The sequence below is a fragment of the Pipra filicauda genome, unplaced genomic scaffold, assembly GCF_003945595.2.
Source record: "Pipra filicauda isolate LSUMZ 115617 unplaced genomic scaffold, ASM394559v2 scaffold167_size3244652_pilon, whole genome shotgun sequence".
NCBI lineage: Eukaryota > Metazoa > Chordata > Aves > Passeriformes > Pipridae > Pipra > Pipra filicauda.
The window spans coordinates 3,053,649-3,080,886 of record NW_024104184.1 but is presented as its reverse complement, the minus strand read 5'-3'; the positions used below and the strand labels follow the sequence as shown (position 1 = coordinate 3,080,886).

General features: G+C 38.3%; 1 protein-coding gene across 1 annotated transcript in view; it reads right to left on the bottom strand.

The window, feature by feature from the left end:
• Nucleotides 1-27,238, bottom strand: part of RELN (reelin) — a 236,001-nt gene that overhangs the window by 163,147 nt on the left and 45,616 nt on the right. The window contains exon 2 of the mRNA XM_039379451.1: nt 25,394-25,504. Coding sequence (XP_039235385.1) covers nt 25,394-25,504 — 111 coding nt within the window. The remainder of the gene's footprint in view (nt 1-25,393; nt 25,505-27,238) is intronic.

Sequence of the window (27,238 nt, the reverse complement as noted above, 5' to 3'; positions counted from 1 at the left end):
GCTCAGGAAAGACTGCATGCAGGCAGGAGGGAGGGAAAAGCCAGTTGAGGTAATGATTATGCATGAAGATTGTAGCTTTATCTTCATGCATTTATACAAGGCCAACCACTAGAACACGTGCCAATTGTAAACACCAGTTATAGTGTCTGTAACACTTTGATCAGGAGTGAAGATGTTTGAAATTTTTTTAGCAGTTGACATCAGTGACATAGGAGCACTGGTTTGCCTTTCTGGGAGTTGAGAAAAGAGTTACAAATTCCTCAGAATTCATAACTATAAAAATAAAAACTGTAAATAAAGCTGCATAATGGGCAACATGGTCATGCTCAGCCTCTGCAAAGGTTTGAGGGGAGTAGAGAAATTACCAATCAAGTTGTTGGGAGAAGTAAGGAAGAAGTGGGACTGAAAGAATGGGTTGGTGGGTTGAATGCAGAAATTTCAACTGAAACTGTCAAACACCAGGAGTTATTTTTTTGAAACTATACTGAAATTCAACACTGCTGGCTAAAATCCACCGGTATCTCTGTCTGTATCAAATGAGTGGTGGAAGGAAGCACAGTCCTGTACACCACCTGTATACTCCACAAATATTCTAATATATCAGGACAAAACCTGCCAGATTTGCCTTATCTGTAGCCAAGAATGGACTACATTTACAGTTTTTATAGCATAGGAGAACCAAACTGGGGGGGCCCTGGCTGTCAGGCTGGCAGTGGTGTAAAAGCATTCCTGAGAGGGAGAGCATGTGCTCCTCAGGTGCTGTGAACCAGCAGCAGGATGGGAGGACAGAGGGAGCCCAGAGGTGACAGCCAGCGTGGCTGAGAGCAGTGTCAGTCATTAGCACCTCGCTGACTCCCAAGGTGATGATACCCTGACCATGAAGTGTCACATCGCTGTCACCAGAGAAATGCACAGGGGAAAGAGAAGCAGAAGTTCTGATATTCAGGTCCTCAGCAAAGCTGGAGTTTGAAAAAAAAAGAAAAAGAACAATTTCTTTTCTATACATCTTTAACATCTCTTTTTTTGATTGCTACAGGACAAAACAAAAAGTCTGGCGGTTTTCCCTTTCCCTGGTAAAATGGGCAATAATTTACTTTGCCTCCTGGTTTATCTTAAATAGTGCAATGATCCCCCACTTTGCAACTTCATGCTGCCTCTCCTCCACTGATCAGCAATGAAATATAATGTTGAGAGTATCGCTAAAGAGAAGAACAGCACAGCCAGCAGGCTGAATTTCTGCCCACTGAAGGCAGATTGGCACCCATAAGAAGAAAACTCCTCAGAAGATGTATTGCAAGCTAGCAAACATGAACAGCAGCAAAACTTTCAGGATACAAAACCTAAATACAAAACTTTACACATCAAAATAAGCAAAAACAGTCACAGCCAACAAGTCAGAGGGAGAGCAAATTATTTTACTAATTCATTCCCAAATTACTACTTTTAACTCTAGTGACAAAAAAAAATCACCCATCAGAAAAAATCTGGTGCATTGCCCACAGAAAGAGTATATATTAAGACATAGATACAATAGACAGAAAATTGTAACACTTCACTTTTGTTTCTATCTGACAACATATATGGTCAGTTGAGAATCACAAGAAATTTTGCATTTCATTCCTTTGCCTGAAATTTACTTCTAGACAAAACATCAACAATGCTAAATATGCAAAAGCACTTCTGCATCAGATACAAGAAAGGCAAATAAAAGCAAGCTACCAAGAACAGCAACCCTCTTGTAAACTATCAATATCAATTGAAACTTCTGGGGAAAAAGACTGCTGTTATTGAAGTCTTTGTCCTCAGAAGAGCACTTTATGACTAAATGCTAATCTTCTGCAGTCATTTCACGTGCAATATAGAATCTTAAAACCCATGGTTGAAAGAAGAAAGCTTTATCCAGAGCTATGAAAAGATGAGGAAAACACCAAACCAATCACCACAGGTAAGAGGTCTGAGTTGCATTTAAGGATCTGGGATGGAAATGGGAAAAATATTTGGACTCCAGAAGTGGGGGATGAATGTGAGCAGAGCATCCCAGCTGGTGCTGTTGCAGGTCTTTGAACTTGATGCTTGAATTTAATCTTAAAACTTGCTTGCCTCAGTTCCATGAACGAACATTTAGCTGAAAGCCATCCTCTCCTAGCTGACACCCCCCACTGTGACTGTAGAAGGATAAATGTTCCAAGATTTTACTGTGGTTTTAAAAGGATTTAAAAAATACGCTAAGTCAAAGTAGCACCCAAGGGACTTACGCTGGGGAGCAGCAGTCCCATTAATGTATAAAGAGAAGGCTAAAAATATATAGATAAAACATGGCTCTGCTTTTTGACATGCTAATCTGCCCTTAACAAGAAAAATACCTTGAAGAGCTGCAGCCCTACTGTGAGGTTCTGCCCTTCATTATTGTTTTGCAATAATGAAAAAAGTATGTGTGTCACAAAGGGAGACATTTAACTTTCCATCTCAAGGTCTCAAATACATTTTTTCTTGTTCAAAGCAGATTAGCAGTTCAGGAAATGAGCAGGTTTCCTAATTTACACTAATCTAAGCACTGCCATGTATGCTATTTGAGGTGTTTTCTTCAGGGACTTCCAGATACTTTGCAGTTGTAATTTTGCTGTCTCACACTGTAATATCAGCTCTTACAAAAATCAGCCCTTCTCCACATGTCCATGTTCTCTAATCTGACACTGATGTTTCTCTTGGAAGGCATCTATTGATTTATGAATGGAGTTAGTGTTTCTGAATCTTGTTGCTCATTGATAAACTAGTATATAACAGGATTATTTCTGGTAAGTAAATGCTTGCCAAATCTGAGTAGAGTAGGGAGTTTTCAATTGATCTACAAACTACAAACTGCCAAACAGTTTGATCTGGATGAATAGGGGATTCTAAAGCTGACTAACAGAGAACTATTTAGTGCAATCCCAAACCATCATTGAGAAAGGATACTGTATTGCTTAAACTGCTTCTTGGTAGATTGGAGCTGTGTCATATGAGTGAATCCAAATGGTGACATGGCTGTTCCAGAGTGAGGCTGAAGACAGCACCATGGTGGCCACCTGGGGAAGATGCTCCACATCTACAAGTGAGCAAAGATATGAAGGAGTGGGAAACGCCTGTGTCCTGCTTCCCCAAAAAATAGTCATGGTAGAACACCTGTGATCACTGATTGTGGCTATAATGGATCTACGTACTCCACACTTATAACACTCCCTGATCTTTATTTTGCAATTTATCTCAATGAATCACCCTACTGCACTTTGAAATAAGTTCCGTAATTAGTTTTCCATCCATTTTTCATTTAAATGTTTTGAAATACGAACACTGCACAGCTGGAGCTGCAGGTTGTCCTGACAATACATCAAAAGCTCAAGGGCTGCCAATATTTTGCATATAGGTATGTATGGGTGTACTATTCTTTTGGGGTGATACATACAGCTCTATGCAGTGTAGTACAGAGTACAGATAGCTCTTTGGAAATTACATCTAAGCTTAAAATAAACAGCCATAGAGAAATAATAATGATGAAAAGGTAAAACCCATCAATTTGATCTTCCAACTTTTGAATGCTTCTTTTTCCCTTGTTCCCTCTTAAGTGATACATTGAAGAGATTCTTTAAAATAGCAAATTAAGGAAACAAAGCATTTTATCATGCACCAAAAGCATTTTATCACACAGAAGTACAGAGACCCTCACACTGTGTGACATAAGCTCAGATCTGTCAAACCCATATCAGCAACTGATACCACTTGAACTAGCTATCTTAAGATAGTTAAGTTTGGTTATGCTGAAATCACTTCTCTGAATAATTAGACTTCTGTGAGCAGCTCCAAATTAGCTTTCAGCTGTTTAATTCAACTACTGATAAGAATATATAAAGTTGTAAAACTTTTATAAAAACTGAGTAAACACTTGAGGTGTTACAGCCCCTGATAACTCCCACGGGTATGGTCCAGACCACTTGAACCTGTACTTTAGATGCCTAATGAGTCAGTCCTCACACAGCAAATGATTACATTCCTTTTAAAAACAGCATGGAGAGATAGGCGCCTGTGATGGGCTCCACAGAAGGCTACCTATAACTTATGACCCATTCAGTTGCTCAAAAATTTCAAGCATTCCTTGATAATAAGGATTATGGAGCACAAAAAAAATAATATATTCAACAAAAATATTGTGATTCCCTTTGGCTAGCCCTACAATATAGCTATTTCCAAGAAAATGAAGGAAAGAAATCTTTTTCTTGCTAGCAGGCACCTTTTTTGTGCTATCAAAAAAAAAAAAAAAAGACCTTCTAGGGATCACAGCCTACGAGTTAAAATAAATTCCCAACATTCACTGCAGATGTAGCATTCAGAAATTTTAAATATTTTTATAACTAATTCCACTCACTTTGTGCAAATGGCAATTTTCAGAGCCATGTAATATGGATGGATTATTTTAGGAGAATCAAACCATTAGGGATAGATACCCCAGTAAAAATTTAATTTATTTTTGAAGTAGGAAAAAAGTAAGATTTACTGAAAAACTGACCAAAGAAGAACATTAGGAACAACAAAAATGTTGAATTGAAGAGAGGTCATAGAATCACAGAATATACCAAGTTGGAAGGGACCCACAAGGATCATTGAGACCAACCCTTAGCCCTGCACAGGACCACCCCCAAGAGTCACACCACGTGCCCGAGAGCATTGTCCAAATGCTTTCTGAACTCTGTCAGGCTTGTGCTGTGACCAGTTCTCTGGGGAGCCTGTATTGGTAGATCTCTGAGAAGCACTGGGAGAGGCAGGTGCTCTCTGGTGTGTTTTGAAATTGTGAAGGTAGCAAATGATTAGTATAGGAAAGCTGAAAATAATCCTCAAGACAAATACTTCATGAAACAAACAAACCTTTGCTGCTGAAGTGGATTGTTTTATGTGATGTATTATTCATAAAAATGAACGCATGACTATATTCAAAGCTGAGCCTGAAATGCCTGAGAGCGTCTGGACAAGAAAGAGATAGTTAAACAGCTACATCTCTACAAGTATGGTTGTAGAGCTTCATATCAGTATAGGTCTTCTTACATGGACAATGAATCAGCTTGTACAGTATAAGATAACTTTATCCTGTTAGAATTGAATCTCTGCAAGAGAATATACCAATTTGATCACAGCTTCCTTCCTGGAGCTCCTGTTGTTCCACCACTACACATTTTTTGTGCATAAAATACATTTTAAAATCCAATATATCATAGAAAACCTTATTTTAGAACTTCTGTGATTTCTGTACAGATGATATTTCCTGAATGAAAGCCTTTCTTTGGTCAGATGGTCTAAGCAAGAATAGCAGTACTTCTGCTTTGAGGCTTATGCTTTTCCCATGGAGCTTTACTGAGTTATGATACATGTGGTCATGCAGTTCTTCCTTATAACTACTCAAAGAAAGAACATCCTATTCTTTGCTCCCTTCTGAAGGATCAACAGTGTGATCAGGATTGTGTCACATTAATTTAAAAAAGGAGCCATGCCACGTATTGCAGTACATTCCAGGAATGTTGACCATGAATCGAAGGCTGACTTACAAACTTTCATGCATTTTGTAACAAACTGTTAGTTCTACCTCCCCCAAACCCAACATCTAAGTTCTTGGGTTAATTTTTTACAGTTTGATTTAAACAGCTTCATTTGAACAGCTAGTTCCTCTGTTTTCATGCCTACTTCTCCCTCATTCTAATTGCTTCAGCAAACCTCCTTCCCCTCAACCTCCACTGCCCCAGTCTTTCTACTCTACCTGCTTCCATGCTTTCTGTGGACCTCAAATATCCCTGCTCACATTTTCTCTACAAGCCATCCCTTCAATCTTCTTCCTCAAGTAGCTCTCAAATGACAGTCCTCACCACAGGACTGCAGGAACAGAGCTATCTTCACCTTCCTTCTTGAGAAAAAGTGGACCTAAAAAAGCATCAAGCAGCTAATTCCAAGGCAAAGCACCAGGGTTCATGAAATCCAGCATAAGCAGTCAGGGTTTTTTCTGTCATCGATCTTCTCAGAATGATAGGCTCACAAAATCCAAGGGCTTTTGTACAAACCTGTCAAGTCCTTAAGTGACTTCTGGAATTAGAATGACCCACGAAGAATGAAAAATATCCCTTCATTGCAATGTGTCATAACCAAGAGACCACTTTTCTCTATATTGTTCAGCCATTTGGCTGAAATCTGCAGAATTCCAGTTCAGCTGATGACGATTGTTGATTCCTTTTGTTTCATTCCCATTATTTGAAGGGCATTGTTGTTTTCAGTGTCATCTAAACATAACTGGCCTATGTTGTAATTAAACTTTGATCAAATTTTTAATGGGATCTCAGAGGAAAACAGTATTTTACTAACATGTATTATTCTGCATGTATTAATCAAGTGAATTCTTGTTGAACTGCTGGAATCTCACATAATAACTACTCTTCTCCATTGTTAATTAGCAGAGTAGAAAAATGATAGAATCTGTTTTCACTGAAATAATACTTTTGTATCCAGAATATTCTGAAACTTTTTGTTTTAATTTTCAACTCTGATTAATTTAGTTTCAGAATTTTTAGCCTTTCCTGAGGTACTTTACTTAAAAAGACAATATCCATATATGTAAAAGTTGTCCCAAACAATAACAAAAACATACATTTATGACATTAAGTGCTTGAATCACTTAGGCCAGCTGTCCCTTATAAATCATCATTAAATAGCACTTTCATGAGTATTGTCATGAAATGTTAGTCAGCATTTTCATCAGAAATCTGGCAGATCTGAAGTCACCAACTGTGACACTTTCTAACGATATAAACATTGGCCAGCTGGGAACAAACTGTGATTCAGGTTAGTCGCATGGAATATGGTAAACAGAGCATTTGGTAAACGGATTCTACCTTAAAAGTAGAGCAAAACAAAACAGACCCCACCCCCAAAACAGACCTCTGGCGACAGGGAAGCTTGCAAAGCAAGGACCCGCAGGGGGAAGAGACTTCCCTGAAGCCAGAGGTGTCCTTGCAGAACCACTTTGCTGTATTTCTGTAGTACTGAAGAAGAAAAACCCACCATATTAGGAGAGATGCTGGAACTGAGTAAAGCAGCCCCATGTGCTCCCTGTCTAACAACCAGTGCAAGTAAGAAAAGGTGGCAGGTGATACTAGTAGGTGACTCTCTTCTGAGAGGTACAGAGGCACCCAACCTGACACTCTGTCACTCTGGTGAATCAGCATGTGGTTACAAGACCAGTGCCACAGCCTTGTTCTTCACTAGTAAGTGCTCCAGCCACATCTCCTAAGTGGCAGAGAGAGAAAGTCACATTAGAGACCATCTAAGGAACCTGAAGGTGTACAAGTCCATGGAACCTGATGAGACATATCTATGGGTCCTGAGGAAACTGGCAGATGAAGTTGCTCATGAAGTTTAACAAACTCAAGTGCAAGGTCCTGCACCTGCATCAAGGTATTCCCAAGCACAAATACAGACTGGACAGAGAATGGATTGAGAGCAGATCTGAGGAGAAAGACTTTGGGGTGCTGGTGGATGAGAATCTCAACATGACCCTGCAGTGTACGCTCTCAGGCCAGAAAACCAACTGGATGCCAGGCTGCATCAAATAAAAACTTGTTCAGCAGGCTAAGGGAGGTGATTCTGCCCCTCTGCTCCACTCCGGTGAGACCATACCTGGAGTACTGCGTCCACCTCTGGGCTCCCAAAAATAGAAGAACATGAAAATTATTAAAGAAATGGAACACAATTGGGATGGTTCAGCCTGGAGAAGAGGCTCTAGGGAGACCTTATAGTAGCCTTCCAATACCTAAAGGGGGCCTACAAAAGACATAGAGAGGAATTTTTTACAAGGACATGTAGTGACAGGACAAGGGGGAATGGCTTCAAACTGACACGGAGTACATTTAGATTAGATGTGAGACACTCTAACAGGTTGCCCAGAGAAGTTGTGGATGTCCCATCCCTGGAAGTGTTCAAGGCCAGGATGGATGGGGTCTTGAGCAATCTAGTCTAGTGGAAGATGTCCCTGCCTGTGGCTGGGGGTTTGGATCTAGATGGTCTTTAGAGTGCCTTCCAACTCAAACCATTCTATGATTCTATGAACTAAGGCTACTAGAATACATATTGCTGGGGTTCACATTTTTAGAAGGAAGTTGAAAATTGCCAAAATCTGGAAAAAAACCCTAATCTACCTTATATCTTCTACTTAGATATAGAAGTGACTCCTTACACCAAAAACTCAGTGTTCAATCTCTATAGGTTATAGCTTCTTTCTTCTGAAATTAAAGAGTGATTTGGTTTCAGTAGATAAGTTATCCTAACATAAAGAAAATATCCCCAAAAAAGGACTTTCAGACACATCACTAAAGACACAGCAAGAAACAGCTCCTGGAAGCTCAAATGAGACACATCAAAATTAAAAATTAGGCACATTTTTAAACAGAGTATGATTAACTGGGAAAAGAAGTGCATAAAGCGGATTCTTTACTTCTTGTAGAACATGTAAGGTCATGCACTTTAGATAATAACAAGAATACTTTCAGCTGTAAGCTAGAAATGACTGAGGAGGAGAAAGCTCATTCCGCACTGGTCAGTGTTTGACAATGAGCTACCGATTTGAAAAAAGGCAAACACTGCCCTAGAATGTATCAGCTCGATTATTTCTAGTAACAATGGGAGAAGTATTAGTATGGTGCTGGTAAAGTATTGCTAAGACATCACTTCAATTACTGTGTGCAATTATGAACGCTTGTGTTCAAAAAAGATTAACTTAGGCTGGAGCAGCTGCAGAGAAGGACTACTAGGATGATGAGAAGAATGTAAAATACATCATAAAAGGAGACAGAAAGAGCTTGTCTTGTTTAGAGAGAGGATGACTGCTATCACTAAATATCACGGGGTTGTTAAGGAGCTGCTTAAGCCAAAGGACAACCATGTTATAAGAACAAAGGGTTTAAACTGGACTTGAATAAATTTACTCTAATTTAGATGCTTTTTAATCACTAGGCAAATGAAGCATTGAAACAATTTTGCAATAGGAATTTAGGAGATAAACCACTATAACCAGCTTTAAGATGGAGCTTAAATCCACAGACATTCAAGCTACAGCATCATTGTCATGGCTCCTGCAGCACCAGGGACCAGAGCCAAACTGAAAGGTTCCCTCATGGGGGTGGTTCACTGGCACCACGGGGGTCAGGTGTCAAAATGGGCCAAACCTCCCCAGACTGCAGAGCCTGCTGAAAATAACCTTGAGCTTAAATTGTGGTCATGCCCTGAGGTTGATATCTTGATAACTTCTCTTAAAGGAAAGAAAATTAAATCTACTTACAGTTTACAGGTTTTCTCCTAATGTCAGAAGTCCATTTTTAAAAACTTGTACTATTCACAGAATCACAGAATATGCTGAGTTGGAAGGGACCCACAGGGATCAAGTCCAGCTCTTAACCCTGCACAGGACCATCCCCATAGTCATTCATTTATTTTTTCCAAAGCAAAGCTCAAATTACACTGAAAATGACATGATTAAGCAGATTTGTGCTAATGTGCCTATACAAATAGGTAGTATATAGATCATGCTGCCAAAAATAAGTATTACCTGGATTTCAAATGAGTATTCACTGTTTCTCTTGTACTTTATGTGAGTAGGAATCACTGCTTCTGCCACAGAGTCAAGTTAATATTTATTAACAGTTTTTCAACTTAATGTTGTCTGACTTGTTTAAATAAATGCTGCTGCAGGTACTTTTTCTAGTTGCATATGAAGTGATGAAGCAGTGCTTTAACAAAAATCTAGCTGCAGTATGGTCATGTATTTTCTTCCCAACCCCTCCTGTTTTTCATAAAAGGTCATTCTATTACATTGGTTTCCTGAAACGCTTCAGATTTATTAATTGTCTTCAGGGTACAAAAAATACAAAATCTACTTATGAAGACTCTAAGCTATTTTGCCTTGATTAGAATAATTTTTAAACTACTTATATCTTCCAACTATGTTATCAGTTTTTGCTTTCTTGAATGCCATCACTGCTCTAATTAGATTGACAGCTTCTCACTTTGATATTCTGAAAACTGTAGATCTGTATTTTTAAAAAAACCCACTTCAACAAACAAATAAAAGGGATGGAGATTTAAAGTCCAAGTTCCTCTGTGTTTAGAATTATTACTAAGTTTTCATGAATTTAGTTTTAATTCAAAAATAATAATAATAATTCAAATATAATAATAATTCACATGTTCATGTGAAATTAGAAACAAGGTTTCTTGTTCATGTGGCTTGTGCAACTCATAAAACCATGCCTTCAATTATTTCCTCTGAAAATATCCACTTGACTGTATCCCATTTTTAATGACTCCTGAGTTCATGTATTTTTTCTCTGGTGCAACTACTTGCCTTCAGGATGTTTGGGGTTTGGGTTTTTTTGTGACAAATAAAGTAGTGGGAATATGGTACATTTTCTTTTACGAGTAAAACAAGGAGGTAATTTTTTCAGTTAAGAAAGACAATGAAAATAAAGACAAACCAGAATCTTTTGTTAGATTGTGATTCATGGAAGTGAGCACTACTTTAAATGTTTTCATAGTTGGGTGGGATTTTTTAAAAAACTGGCATTGTTTTTGAAGATAATTTATATTTCATTTCATTTATCTATAATAAAAGATCTAGTATAAGCACAGAAGCTCCAAATAAAGCATGCCTAAAATTACAATAGATAGTACTCAAGAACCAAGACCCTCTCATAACCGGTCAGCAGATGCCTCTGCTAGAAACTGCAAATCAATTCAGTTCAAAATTAAATGCTTTTTGAGTCATTCCCTAGAGACTGGAATTCAGCCTTTAAATACACATGAGAAACCATCAAATGTGAGTCAATAAAACAATGCATGAAAAGCCACTTGTCCTGGCGAGACTCTTCTACATCAGCTTTTGAGAAAGCACTTTAGAGGGTTTGCAATAGCACAAATTCCACAGCCAGCATAAAACCAAACTGTGTTAACATCAACCTTTCCTCCTTTTTCTTACACTGTGCCAACAAGATGACATTAAATACAACTTCACTTAAATAAATTCACTTATTAAATTTAAAAAAGTTGCTTCCTGTAATTTCAAAGCTACGTTTAAAGGAAACCATAGCTGCACTTTAGCTACTCCCAAAGCTGGCATGAAGTTGTTTGTTACCAAAACTAGACAATACCCTGAGTCTCTGAAGGAGAAAAGCCAGGGTGAGACTCAGTCCAGGTGGAGACAGTGTAGACGTGCCTGTGCATGACTGAAGGGTCTCGGCTCCTCGCAGATGATGGAGGTCGGATCAGCCCATGGCATGGGATGTGTGTCCACCTTAGGACATTAAATCCCCACATGTCACCAGTTGTATCTACCACACACTGATGTCTAGTACCATCCAAGATGCTTGAGGCATCCAGGAGATACCAGACCTGATGGGGTTCCATATTCTCCTCTGGCAGGTGCTGGAAACGGGGTGATGGCATAGGGAACCTTGCTGTAGGTCTATGGATATGAATGGTTGAATCTGACCCCAGGTGGAGCATAAGGGGGCTGTGTAGTGGATATTCCTACTCTGAGATACCTGAATGTACATCGTGGCCCAACTGACATTTTTAAATCTCTTTAGGGTGACATTTTTGCTTGGGACTGTAATTAGTCAGTATCTGCCTTCCTAAAGACAAGGATAGGAGGGAAAAAATCAGGAATTCATACAAGCCCAAACATTTTCTTCTGAAATAGTTTATGTCAGAAAACAAAATTCTGGATTTCCTTCTTAATTGGAAAAATCTGTAATTCAATTATTGCTTTACACTCAAAACTGAGTTGGAACTATACCGAAATTCCCTAGGTCATTATTCATAAATAAACAGTTTAAATCTCCATATTTTACTGACAAATGTCAATGTTGTAAAGCTCAGTCACAGAAAAGCCAAAGAAAATTAACCAGTTGTGAGCTAACCTTACCTCATCTTTGGGGAAGGGACAGGAACGGCTCTTAACCAGCGTCAGAGTTTTGTGAGCATTTTACTTAAAGGGCAAACACCACAGTCCATTCCTTCTGATCAATTTGTAAATTTATGCTTTGGATGTTAACTCAAGTAATTAATCAACCCCCAGTATCAATACAGGCTGGAAGATGAACAGATCAAGAGCAGCCCTAATGAGAAGGACTTGGGGGTGCTGGTGGATGAGAGGCTGGACATGGCCCAGCAACATGCACTGGCATCCCAGAAAGCCAGTTGTGTCCTGAGCTGCATCAAAAGCAGTGTGGGCAGCATGTCAAGGGAGGGGATTCTGCCCCTCTACCCTGCTCTCATGAGACCCCACCTGGAGCACTGTGTTCAGCTCTGGGGTCTCCAGCACAGGAAGGACATTGACCCACTGGAATGAGTCCAGAGAAGGGCCACCAAGATGATTTGAGGAATGGAGCACCTCTCCTATAAAGACAGACTGAGAGAGTTGGGGCTGTTCAGCCTGGGGAAGAGAAGGCTCTGGGAGACCTTGTGGCAGCCTTCCAACACCTCAAGGGAACCTACATGAAAGACGGAGGGAGACTACAAGAGCATGTAGTGACAGGACAAGGGGGAATGGCTTCAAGCTGAAGGACAGTAGGTTTAGGAAGAAATTATTTACTGTGAGGGTGGTGAGGCACTTGAACATGTTGCCCAAAGAAGTTGTGAATGTCCCATCCCTGGAAGTGTTCAAGGACAGGTTGAACACTTGCTCAGGTGCTCTGAGCAACCTGGTCTAGTGAAAGGTGTCCCTGCCCATGGTAGGAGCATTCAAACTAGAAGGTCTTTAGGGTCCCTTCCAATTCAGGCCATTCTATGATGATAAATTTACCAGATGGAAGCCCTTGGCTATGGGCCAGAGATACCACACCACCAACTTCTCTGTATTAAATGTCTAATATTCTTATAACCTACTTGAAGCAGACAACTTTTTTCCTGTCAATGATTGCACATTTTTAACAAACTTTATACATGTCTTATGACAGTTTAGATCTTAAAGCTAGATTTCTAAGGAACATCCCAACCAATTAAATTTAAAATGCTTCATATGCTATTATATCAGAATGCTCTGCAGTAAAATGTTCTACTTTAAAAAGTCCCTCAGTCTCCATGAGCCAATCTATTCCACCCTATAAGTTCTCTGAATCAAGGTTTTTTTCATGTATAGTGCTCACCACAACACCCTGCCATAACTGAATATGACAGATGTCTTTCAAAATTCCTCTGGATGAACAGCAGCTAGCATCAGAAAATTGCATCTTCAGAAGTATTTTGCACCTCATTCTGTCCTTGGAAAATGGGGCGCCTGAAAGCACTGATGTGTGTGAATGCCTGAGCCAGCCAGTCAAAGTCCCCAAGTTACACACAGCAAAACAGAAGCCCCTAATGAAAAGATGTTCAGAAATAGGCTGAGGAGATCCACTTAGGAGTAAAGCACAGAAGAAAACCTTAAACATTTCTGGGTTTAAAAATGTAAAAAATCTGTAATTTAATTCCTCAAAAATATTTCCAGGATAGAAAATGTTCTTGAATTTTACATATCCTGGTCAGTATATTTCAGTGGAGAACAAATAAACATTTAGTTGTCTCATGTTAAGTAAAACTCCTTTAGATTATCACATTTATTTGATACATTCTTCAGAGCAAATATTTACCCAAACTTCCATTAGAGCTAGCACACACCTCTTTGATAGTCTCAGGGAAAACTGCAGCTAAAGCACATCCAAGTTTATTTTGGTTGAACTCGTGGCAGATTATGACTAAAGACTTTTTAAAGAGTTCATTACATCTTTGACCTCCTTAAGCAAAGGTTATCACAAAGCTGCCTGTTTGAGTGAATTATGACTACTGGTTGGTCACTAGTGCCTGTGATATTACTTATTACATGTTCAGTGATAAATTTAAATCAGTAGTTAACAGGAGAAATCTCTACCAAGACCTTCATTATGGAATCTAAAAATAGCAAAATTTCATTTACAGGGAGAAAATTATGAGCTTAATGTATATATGTGCTGAGCAAGCAGATAGAATATTTCAACAAATTCACTACTCACATCAAAATTAAAAATTTAAACTTAATCCTTCTAAAAATTGAAACTTGCAGGATGAAACAGTTCTTAAAGATTATTTTTTTAATCTAGACTTCATTAATGTTCATATTCTTCATCTTAACAGCTAATGCTGTCAGCATTTATTGATTCAACCTTCTAATAATTACATCATCCTTCCAGTATGTCAGAAAATGTCAAGGTGACTGTGATGCCATATGACTGGAGCATGACTCCAGTGTCACAAAATATTTGTGTCACTAGTTTATCCAGAAACAGACATACAGCAAATCTCAGTGTTAGAGGAGCAAAATACTGACTTTATTAATAATCTGCTATGTAAAATGTTTCAACACTTCCTGTAATGCTGCCAAAACAGCCTTGTCAAGTAATTGCTTAAACAGTTTTATTTAAATAAACTAGAACTTAATAAGGGTGCTTTGGTTCAAATCACATCTTCCCAAAACACCACGAGATGTTTCAACATTCAGCTATTCAATTTGACTTTATTGGGGGGGAGGTTGTCAGAAACCAACCAACCAAAAAAAAACAACCAAAAAAACCCCCACAAAACAACCTTTTCACGCAGCTGCTAAGTATCTTTACTTTTCTACAATGAGTCCTTGTGTAACTCATGGATTTCTCCTGCATATTTTTTTCTTTCAAGCATTCAAACAGCTCAAGCTAAGGCTTATGTCGATACAACTGCTTTGGTCACAGACTGCACCGATTTTAATAATTGCATTATTTCTCCTAGGAGTTGAAATGAGACAAGAATTCCAGTAGGCTGATTCATTTGATAAATGTAAATAATTCCTAGTTCAAGGCTTTCAATACCTTTAATTTATTGTTTTGAGCTAAAAGGCATATTTTCTTTCTTTTCAGAAGCAAAAGGCAGTGTTCATACAACAGTAAGTCCAGTAGGTGACCGAAAATAATTAAACTCAAGCAATGGATGAACTTTTAAACTATAAACACATATATTTTGTTAAAGAAATTAAAAATCATCATTCTTTCTTCCTCTCTTTCAAAAACTTTTAAAAATAAGGTGCAAAGTCACACCTGGACTGACATGATCACCCTGGAATAATGGACTTTATTCAGTAATAAAATCCAGCAGAGCAGAACTGAGGAACAACCCTACCTCTAGGAGTAAGGACTTCATGTGAAGTTCTGCATTTTTCTTCCTGGAGATTTTGTAGCAAGGATGACTGGACTGAAATCACTTCAGGGTTTACTTGTACTCTTGTGAGGTGGTGTTCACATACAAGCAAATGCATTTTAGATTCTTTACAATTGTCACGTTAAATTAACCTCAAATTTTCTGACCTCATCAATGTTTTGTAATCAGCTAATATCTGTTTTAGCTGTGGCACAAGCTGTAAGCATGACTTGTGCCCATGTAAAGGCGTAATCCCTTCTTCTCTCCACCCACCAATACTGCTGCTGATGGCTCTGCCCTTCCCTCTGTGCACCAAGAGAGCAAGGAGCTGGCCCTGCTCCCACTGTGCCTCACAGCAGCATGAGCTTGGTAGCCTCCTTCTCTAGTTCACATGTTTTAGCATCCAATAAAGATGCAACCATACCAATCGTTCCCTACAGACAGCAATTGCCTTCCACTGGTATATTCTTGAAAATTGGGATATTCCTTTTAGCAGACCTGGAGCAGATTTTTCATATGAACCATCTCTGAAAACACACAAATGATTATCAGTCACAACACTGATAACAGACAAGCAAACAGTGAAATCAACTAGTAGGACAGGTGATGATCAGGATTTAACAGAGGTCTCTTAGGCTCCACTTTCCCATAAGCCTGATTTTTTTTTACCACATGTAATCAACTCCACTTTGAAATACAATAAATTGCCAGATATGAGGGAAGCAGTCAGATCACGACAGTTTCTTGTCATAATATGCCAGAAATCAGTTTACAAACTTGTCTGTGAAATTACAATAATAACTGTTTCCCAATAAAATTTCACATTTGCAAGGGGCTTCAATGCATCTTAATTGATGAAGTCCAAGAGCCCAGTAATTTCAGCTTGAATGTGCTATCGCCTCCTGATAAATACAAAATGCAGGGAAAATAATAGGCCTGGCACAACAGGAAAGTCAGAAGAAGGGGCTCTGACCGACTGTCACAGCACAACACATGACAATCAGGCATCACAGAAACAGGCTCGGGACAAGAAGCTATGCAGGCAAGCACATTGGCAGTGTGACGTTCATGCAGCCATGGGAACATTTGTGTAATATATTCTTGAGGCATACAGACACAGAATGTAGTTTTAAGATGGCCCTGAATTTCTAGGTGATGGTCCTTTTTCCCTACTTTGTTAAAAGTTACCTCTGTTACTACAAGTTACCATGCAACTGCAGCCTGTCAATCAGCTGAATGTAGCTCTCAAAGCATAATGGCAACATCTTTTAGAGGGGAAAGTATTTTGTTATTGTTAGTACAATCGATGAAGGCTTAATTCATTTTTCCTTGACTTTTATGCACTATTATCCACATTATAATAACAGTCATGAACAGTAAAGATTGGGTTTTATTGTTCCAGCATGTCTGTACAGAATAATAAAGAAGAAAGTCCTTGCTTTAGAGATCATGCTCTAACTGTTGAGCAAATAGGACAAATGTTATTGTTAAGAAAATAATATAATAAGAAAATAAAATAATAACAAAAGATAATTGAGTCATACATTGACATTTCTCTAATCCATGCCAAAAATGAGTAATTTACCCCTACAAAAACTAGAGAAGATGGATTTTAAGGCAAGATTTAGAATCATAAAATCATTAAGGTTGGAAAAGATCTCCAAGATCATCAAGTTCAACCTTTAACCAAATACTACCATACACACTAAACAATATCACGAAGTGCCATGTCTACTCCTCTTTTGAACATCTGCAGGGATAGTAACTCCATCACTTCCCTGGGGAGCCTCTCTCAATGCCTAACCACCCTTTCAGTGATGAAATTTTTCCTAATATCCAACAAAAACCGTCCTTGGCACAACTTGAAGCTGTTACCTCTTGTCCTGTTATACTAGTTGTCTGGGTGAGGAGATGACTCCCACTTCACCACAACCTCCTTTCAGGTAGTTGTAGAGAGCAATAAGGTCTCCCTGAGCCTCCTTTTCTCTAGGCTGAACACCCTCAGCTACCTCAGCCACTCCTCCTCAGACTTGTGCTCCAGTCCCTAACCAGCTCCATTGCCCTTCTCTGGGCACACTCCAGCACCTCAGTGTCTTGTAGTGAGAGGCCCAGAACCGAGCACAGGATTCGAGGTGAGGCCTCACCAGTGCTGAGTACAGGGGGACAATCAGTGATCTGGTTCTTCTGGACACTCTAGTTCTTACACAAGCCAGGATGCCACTGGCCTTCTTGGCCATCTGGACCATCACTGCTGGCTCGTGTTCAGCTGACTGTCGCCCAGTATACCCAGACCCTTTTCCAGCTGGCACCAGTTTTTTTACAAAAAATAAAAATTTGGAATATGGCTGTTAACAGTACTCAAAGTGCACCAGTTGAACATGGTACTTGAAAATAGGATGAAAAAAGGAGAGTGAGGAACAAATACATATATCTATATAAATATGGGGTTGTGTGTATCTATTTATATATTATTTTCCATTATTAAAAGGACCTACAATTTTTACAGTTTAGAAAGTGTTACAAATTACTTTCAATAAATATTAGTATAGAAAAAAACTAACACTGAATATTTAATCTCTTAATATATTTTGAATTAAATCCTTACTGTATTGGGATCAGGATCTTCTCAGAGGTATGAGGTAGCAAAAACCCTGATCAGGTCACAAACTTTTACATTAGTTCTTTACTACATGTATTTTATAAAAAATTAAAATGCAATTAAAAAAATCGCATTAAAATTCAGTTATGCTCTAACTTTCCCCCATACCATTTTCTGGCCACCCAGGGGAAAAAAATGGATGTATATAAGACCTGAAAAAACATCACTGCTGAATAAATGTACTTGCTAAATTGGACCAAAATTGGCCCCAACACATCAATTAGCACTTTGGATTTGGCTATGTAAAACTATTTCTAAAGGCATTTTCTTGTTTAAAAACTCCAGGGGCTCCTTTACAAGCACTGCCACACTGGAAAATGTTCCTCTGCATCTCCAATGCAGTGATCACCTCTGATCGCATCTGCAAAGCATTAAGTGTTGCCTGTAGCATTAAACAACCACCTGCACCCACTATTCAGAGCTGACAAATACAAGAAACATTACACGTGCCACTTCCATGGAGGTTCATTCTCCTTTTCAACCTCAACCACCCAGATACTAGCAGAAGCCATAGGTATATTTAAAAGGTTAAAAGCTTGAGGTATTTTACTGTCATCTTCATAATGCTCCAAAGATATTTGAAATAAGTTATGGAGCAGACATCATCACTCACTTTTATGAATACTAAATTGTGGACTAACTCAGAGCTCCTCAAGAGATTAGGCAAAATTGGATTTTGATGCCCAAGAGCTGCTGCTGCCATGGTAGGGGTTAAGGTAAACCTGACAAGTTCAAGAGTATTTAGGAAAGGGTAAAAGTTTTCAGGGTGACTGGATTGGGCTCAACTAGAAACTAAAACTAGGCCAGTTTAAGTATTTTCTGTGTAGGTTCCCTCTCAGGGTGACTGGATTGGGCTCAACTAGAAACTAAAACTAGGCCAGTTTAAGTATTTTCTGTGTAGGTTCCCTCTCTGGTTAGCTTGTTCCTCCAACTCTGGGGAACTTCTGTCTGCCTTATCCAATTACATGTGGGGAATTTTCTTCCTCAGCAGTTAAAATATTTGGGAATACAGTTCCTTGTCAGGCAAGTATGGGTAATTACTGCCTATGATAATGAATATATGCTGTGTTAACAAATCTGAAACCCTTTCCACAAGGCACACATGATAGTCAATCATTTGTAGAAATGGTCAACTTTTGGCCATGAAGATTATTTAAGTAGTAATTAAACAGCATGACACACATACTTTGAAAGTTTTATCAACATTATGGTTTCTTTATGTACCATTTGTAGGGGGAAGTATCTTAAAACTAAACTCAAATGTAAACTTTCTTGACCAATGTCAGTTTGGCACCAAATCACTATTTAATTGATTGTTAACAAATTCTCCAAGATATGACTGCTATACAGACATTTTATCTTCCTGTTAATTGGTAATTATGCATTGGCAGAAAAAACAGCGTTTCTTTCCAATTATTCCAGAACTCAGTGATTATTTAAACTTTACTAATTAGCGGCAGAGGGCTGGTACATCTTCTGGGCAAATTGTATTTGATAACACCCATTAAAATATACATGGCAGTAGTTGACTTGCAACAAAAAAAAAAAAAAAAAAAATTGCAGTTCAAAGGGTATTAGATACAGCACAAGGCAAATGGGGGCTTATTAAAATTTCTCCAACTGTTCTAATGAGAATGCCGAGGGTCATTTCTTCCTAGTTTACCATCTGTTTGGTTTCTGGCAAGTATCTCTGGTGTGAAGGGAGGGTCCTGGAGCCCATTTGGCTTGTCACAAAGTAAACCGGGGATCTAGAGCAATTTCAGTGAGTTACAAAACAGCACTTCAAGATCAGTAGTGTGTACGTAGCTGAAAACTTTCTTAAGAGCTGTCATTTACCTACTGTTCCTTACTTTTTAGAGCTGTGAACAAGCACAGAGAGGCAAAGAGTGAGCAGGGGGGTTCAATTTTATAGGCTCACCTAACAAGAAAAATGCAACAGTTGGCCTTTTTCCATCTCACAACGTTAGTGGGGGATATTTTCCTTTATCTGTCAAAATCTGAAAGCAAAACATTGTCCCAGAAGCATCAGTGTTTGAACATAAACTGATGACAAAACCAAGCCTCTGAAAGCTCAAAATCACACCCCTCATCCAGGAGCAGTGGGAGCCTCGGATGCCTCCAAAGCACGGTCCAGACTGATGCTCTGACAGAGCTGGGGCACATTTTCTGTGGTAACCTGACACTGTGTGTGTCCTTCAGCCACCCAGCCACCCTTTCTTTTCCTTCTTCATCTGCAGATGAAACCAACAGCAAGCAGCATCACCAATGACATCCACCTACAGTTACTCTGTCCTAAGGCTGCTCAGAGTCAAAGGGAACATGGGACCTGGAAACCACTTTTATCCTTTTCCCCAATTCCCAATTCATACAGAGCTAGATCAAAATGATCCTTCATCTAGAAATTGAGAGGGATTTTTGGGTTTGGTCTGCTAAGCAAACACATATGTAACCAAAATACCAAGCAGAGGATTATGTGAAGGCTGCCTTAATCCTGTCAAAAGGCAATAGAATATAAAAAAAAATAGAGTATAAGATCATTTACTTGGCATTACATTATTTCTGGTGATTGGTCTTCACAGGATTTCCTCTAGGAAATTCATTATTCACCATATTTCAAAGCATTTTTGTAACTATTTTAGTGGGAGTGTTTTGGGTTTTTTTTTTTGGTTGGTTGGGTTTTTTGTTTGTTTGTTTGTTTGTTTTAAATCTTCACAGTACAGAAACAAAGAATTGCAAAAGAGGAAAGATTGCAATATGATACTTCATCTTTTATTTTTTCCTTTCTAGCAGATACAAGTTCAGGCACTAAAATGTTATCAGGTAACATCACTCTCATAGTCTCTTATGAAGTAGAGCCCATAGAGTTAAACAAAACCTAAATTTCTTGAGCAGTTTATGAGGTCACAGTAGAACAGAGACATCTGCTTTAAGAGGTCATAAATTACAAGTTGTATAAATCTACACAGAAAATAAACCAAAAACTTTCTGTTATCCAATTAGGCTTGTGGCAAAACTTTCCAGTGTAATAAGAGCTTGGAATCCACTGTCTCCACCACAATAGAGCCTATGAACTTCTGAGAGGACCTTTCCAATTTAGATTGGAAGATTAATGCATATCCAAATGTTACCACGAAATTATTTGTTAAGTCCATGTTTATTAAAAGGTAAACATCACTGTAGTAATTATGATTTTACATAAAATTAGGGGGGTTGGGGCTTAGCTATAAAGGCTTATGTTTTCCACTGTAGTTTGTAAGAAACTAATTACACCAAACTTAAATATAATTTGTCATGTATTCATGATGTGAAAACCTACCAGGGAGCCAGAAAGCCTTGGGAAGAACCTGAATGCGTGGAGATGCAGTGTGAGTGGCAGGTCAAAGGCAGGCTTTGATGTGCACAGCCCAGCATATCTGCCTGCTCAACCAGCCTGTCAGCCAGGATGATCCTGTGTAATGAGACAGATTCGGGTCCTCAGCTCACAGCGCTCCTTATCGCTGCTGGGGGATTACGCTGTAATCTTCTCCTTTAATTGTAGAAATGATCCCGTGCTCCTCTCTCTCCAGTGCACGTGGCTTTGGAGAAGCCAAGTTGTATTTTTGTACTTAGGTCAAGGTACAGAGTGGTACCCCTACCACCCACCAAACCATTTATCCTTAGTCTCATTTGCGAACAATCATTCCCATCAAACCCACCACTGCATTTATAGCATTCTAACATGTTTTTTTAGTACTACTGCCTCCCACTTTTCTCTCATATATTTGGACAAATCAAGCAGTGAGAGCCCCTATGTGACTGTATGGACATCCTGGCTGTATGGGAGGTTAGTCTGATAAACCCCAGAGCACAACCAGATGACCCAAGCTGTTGAAAAAAGACCAAACATCAACAACAAGCCTCAGAGACAAGTGCAGAAGAAGGGAAGAACACTTATGGATAAAGAGATCCCACAGGAGTCCAAAATATGTCTCCAGAGACAGGGTGTGAATAACACTGAGGGATATCAGTGTGGCTTGTGAAAAGGGCAGACAAAGAGGGGGATTGCTCTTCAGCAGGCAATGCTGAGGGACGTGGGAACATTCCCAGGTACACACCACACTGATCAGGAGAGGAAAGTGGAAATTATACTGGAGAGATGCAATGGAGATTATCTGTTGTATCGGGGGATCTAAAGAAGAAAGAAATGTTCTTCTTAAAAGTTACAATTCGGGATCATTTCTTTGCTAAAGGATCCTCCCAGCTTGGTTGGTGAAGTTTCAAGCACACACTTACATTTTACCCCAGTTCTAATATTAGCTTTACAGTTTTAGTTTTACCTTAACCTGAACCCAGACAATGGTTCAGCCTGGGACAAAACATTAATATTTATGACCAGGTAAGTTACTAGGTAACTTTTATGCCCAAAAGTGCACATATTTCTCCCTAAAAAAACTGTTAGAAAGTTTCCCAAATAAAAATTTTGGCAAGCTTCATGTCAGTCTAATCCCACAGAGGAAACCAGGAGTTATTTCTTTGGCTACACAATATATACTAATAAAGAAAGAGAACATAACCCTTAGAATTAAAATATTTTCTTTTTTCTTCAAAGCTTCTTGACGTGGTTAACTGTTATACGTGACAATGATTGTGTCTCCATCAAGTAACTTCCTAAATTGAGTAATTAAAAGATAATTGTAGCCACAACACAGTAACTTATAGCACAGAAGACAGATATATGTATGTTGGGGAGACTTCATATTATCAGGCAGTCTGGAAGATTATGATAATCTAGCGTGACCTCCTGTGTAAGACAGACAAGACCATTTCAATGGTAATATTGCAAGGGAGAAAAAAATATTCTTCCCTACACTGTAAGCAACCACTATCAAACCAATTTCAGAATACTACTATCTCCAGGTTTTAAAGGCCCAGCTTTGCCACCCCCCCATCTAATCTGTGATAAACCACATAAATCTTTGAATCGAGGTCTCTGAACCTGACTAGTCCTTGACATTAAAAAACCAGAATAATTTCCAGCAAGGTAAATCTAACTTGAGCATCACAATCACTTGCTGGAAAGGAGAAACAGCTTCATTATTGATTGGAAATGATGACACAACAAATGGATCCAGGGTTTCTGGAGAAAGTGCTTTATGTTTTCTTCAGAAAACAAAACAATGTCATTCCCACCTACTATTTTACTAAACAACATATTAAATACTGTGGAGACTACTCTGTTTTTCTACTGCAAATGGCAGATTTTAAAATATTGTTAACTTTTGAAACTACCAAATAATTTTAAAAAGAGTATCATTTACATGCTAAATGTGTTTTGGAATCAGCCAGCCTTCTCATCTCTCACTGCAAAGTAGAGATAGGAAAATTTTATGTAGTTCTCAGCCCTGGGAGCCATCAGAACCTCATGGATTGAGCATTCATATAAAATTAAGTTTAAAAGCCATTGCCATTTTTCCTTCACTGTTTACTTTTTCCTGTGACTTCAAAGACACTGCACATGAGCATCATCTGTTATGAAACATTCAGACGGGGGTTTTTTTCAATATATATATACAAGCTTAGGAGGTAGCAAAGAAAAAAAACAAAATGAGACTTTTATTTAAAATATTTCATAACTAACAGCTGTAACACAACTGACCCTACAGCTTACCCACAGAAAGTTAAAAAAAAAAAAAAGGGTCAGAGATGGCAACTGTTTTTCCCTGACACAGATGGAGCCATGTTCAAGGCAGAGCATCAGATCTCCCCAGGCAAGATATTTGAGAAGTTGTATTGACAAGCAAAATGAAGTAGCTTTGACTCTGCATGAATGCTTTTGCCTCACTTTGGCTTTTGTATTTTTCCAGCCTGCAGGTTTGGAGCTTCTTCTGGATTGCAGAAAGCACGTACCACCAGTTTAGTTGTTGGTTATCTTACAGTGACTGAATGTAATACATCAAGAGCCAAAGAATGACCTTTGACAAGTTAAAAAAGGCCACAACTTTCTTCCTGTCATATATCACATTACTTTGACATGTATCTCAGTAAAACATCCACTGTAAGAGCCCTGCTCTACGAGCGAAGTTACAAATTTAGGAAAAAATACAAACATACTTTGTAAATGCATAGATGTATTTAGGTTCTTAAAATTTTGCTTAATTGTCATTCTTAAATATTTTATGTCATTAAACATGACCTGTATACCTTGCCTAGTGAGTCTGCCATGCTCTTCCCAGTGATGTGATACAAACTCCTATTTTATGGCAAGATAATTGTTTGCCAGTAACTTAAGTATCCCAAAAATTTCACATTGATAAGTTCTTTCTGTCTCGCTTACTCCATCAGATTCTATTCACCTTGTAAAGCCTACATTGGGAAAGAAGAAACAGCAGTACAACCTCTTCCAGAAAAGAGAATCTTTCAGTGCCTTTTGCATAAGACATGAAATACCTGGGCCAGCCATGCTCTTCCCTTTGAAAGGCTGAGCAAAAGGTTGATCAGTGGTGTTATTCACAGAGGCAAAGCCCTTCTCAAATTATTCCTCAATACAGTTTTAAATAATGTGCTATTTACATTGCATTCATTCATTTAAAAGCAGATATATGTCTGCTGGATGACACGCAATGCCCAGAGCGCTCATGTTCCACATGCATTATAACAAAACTAAGTACCATGAGAGGTTATTATGAAGAAAGTACTAAATTCTAACCCTAACAGACAAAGTAACGTTTAAACATGCTACTGCAAGTGCAGTGCAGCTGGTGTCCCATACTGTACTTTCATCCTAGATTGCTTGTTAGGAGTCACTGAGTCCCTCCATTTGGAGGAACATAATTCTTACAATTATTTGTAAGGATATAAAAAATGCTCCCCAAATAATAAACTACAGAAGGTATAGCTGTCAATTATTTTCACAAATTTAGAAGAGATTTTTCAAAAATGGTTGTCCTTAGCACAGCTGCTACTGCTAGATGCTACAACAGAACTTGAAATACATAATAATTACACAAAACCTGTCATACCCCTTTTACTACAATTCTTTTTTTTTCCTACATGGAAAATAATTGGTTGCATAAAATATCTTGATCAGCATTCTGGTTTTAAGGAAGATGTTATTAAGTGAATGGAAAAAGTTGGTTGACATAAGCTAAAAGGAAACATTTTTTTCAGCCCAAGGACAGTTAGAGGCTTTGGGCTAAATGCTGTAGTTTATACAAAATGTCACACCATTTAGAAATGGTTATTTAGAACAATTTAGCTGCTGAGGGTTTTCTCTCTTGAAATTTATATAATCCAGCATACTAGTAACAGGGCTGAGCAAAGATAAAGTGCAGGAAGCAATAAAAGCTGTCTAAAAGCCACCACTGCCTTATCTCATTGACTCCCACTGACTTCCATGTATTATTGATTACTCAGTCTAAATTAACCTGTTTCAGTAATTGTGTTGCTATTGATGTCCTCTGTACAAGCAAGTATTCATTACTTTGGGGTGCAGAATGTAAATTACACTGGACTTACCAAATCCAAAAGCACTGGAACCACCAACACTCTGGGAAGCCTGAACACTGGTTGATGTGTAGAGCCCAGTCACCAGCAAGCCATCAAAGAAGGTACTTGTTGAAATAGTCACTGAAATGAGAGAAATAAAATATGTGTAAATATTTATAAGCAGTATTTTAGATCCTATACATGTTCTGTGAGCAGGCTCTTGCTCTTGAATGAGATCCCATCATATGGTCCAGTGAATCCATTTAAATTTCCCCAATATTTATGGCAGTTCTGTTACTTTAAATTGGTTCTTGGGAAGTTGCCTTTGCCAGAAGCACAAAACTATGCTGTACACTAAATTGACAATGAGTTAGTAAAATAATGCATTGGAATATATGGCTTGTAAGCAATTTCAAGACATTAGAATATAGTAAATGCAATGAAATAACCAGGATTATGGTACTGTTCTTTCTGGACCTAAATAGAGTGCTAAGTTATGGTTATCAAGCATATTATAGTATTACACACTGAAGTCATATGGGCATCTGAGCCATTCCAGATTGTGTGTATTTAAATAGCTCAGGAACGTATCTTTAAGGGATTCTCAGGTAGTAGCAGAAAACATCAAATAGCAACTACAAGTAACACTGGAATTTTCTCTGTTAGAATTGACAATTCTTGCAATATTTCTTTAATTCTCATACACACTAATTCTCATATTTTTACTTCGGTATGTTTCAAATTGTATCTTTCTATACTTAACATCAGCTTCACCAGCTCTGTCTTAGAAAGACTTAAATCATTAAGTGAAAGCTTTAGGTTTTTTCTATTATATAAATGCAATCTCCTCTATGCCCAGAATGACTTCTTTAATCCTACTGCAGTGTGCAACTTTCTTTGCTTCATAATAATCTCCTGTCCATTTTTTGTAACACTAGGTTGCATACCTCTGAATCAGAACTAGGAAATTTTACCAACAAAAAAAGAATTCATTAGCTTAATGAAGTAAATGTCTCTTCACCTTTGTCTGTCTATCATCATCCTTTTCCACAATCTTTACTCATATTTAATCAAATAATAAAATGTAATAAATGGATAAACTGCAAATCTATGGCCTACCATCAGATAAGTGTTTTTTTCTGTTTTTTAATTGCATTACAAAGGGCAAAGAACCCGCAAGGAGGTCTCCCTGATGAAGTTTTATGATTTGCAGCCTCATACACTGAAGATGCATCAAGGCCTCAGCTACCATGCTCATTCTGCTTTCATACTTCAGTCCTTTCTACCCCCTTAACTCAGAGAGATTGGTGCTTGACAGAGATTGCTGATAAACTCTGATCTCTCCCTAAATCACATTCTACCTCCCTATATTGCTCTCTCCTGGTGGGAACATCATGAGCCAGTGACTGGCCAGGGCACTGAAAGAAAGTACTGTGAGGAGACTGATAAGACATTCATTGGTGATACACATTCAGCAGAGAAACAGTTGAGTTTTTTAAATCCTAATAATGATTTAATGTTTCCTCTGTGGTACACATTTGGCTTAAACTTAGTGTTTAATACTTAAAAAACATAAAAATGTTGACAGTGGCTTAATTTATTTTGAGCAGAGGAGCAATATTTACCATGTTTAATTTATTCTTCAACTCTTTAATTCTTTTCTTTTCTTTGATTATTCAATAGTACGCTGAATAAATCCTGAATCCAACTTTTCTGCTCCCATGATTCCAAATTTCAGTGTTTTGCAATAGACACTTCCCTGAATTCAGATGCAGGTTCAGAGCCATATGCTCAATTTTTAAGAAGAGGGCCACTTCTGATACATCTCAAAAGAATAGCAAAAGACACTAGATTTTTTTAGAAAATAAAAGATGT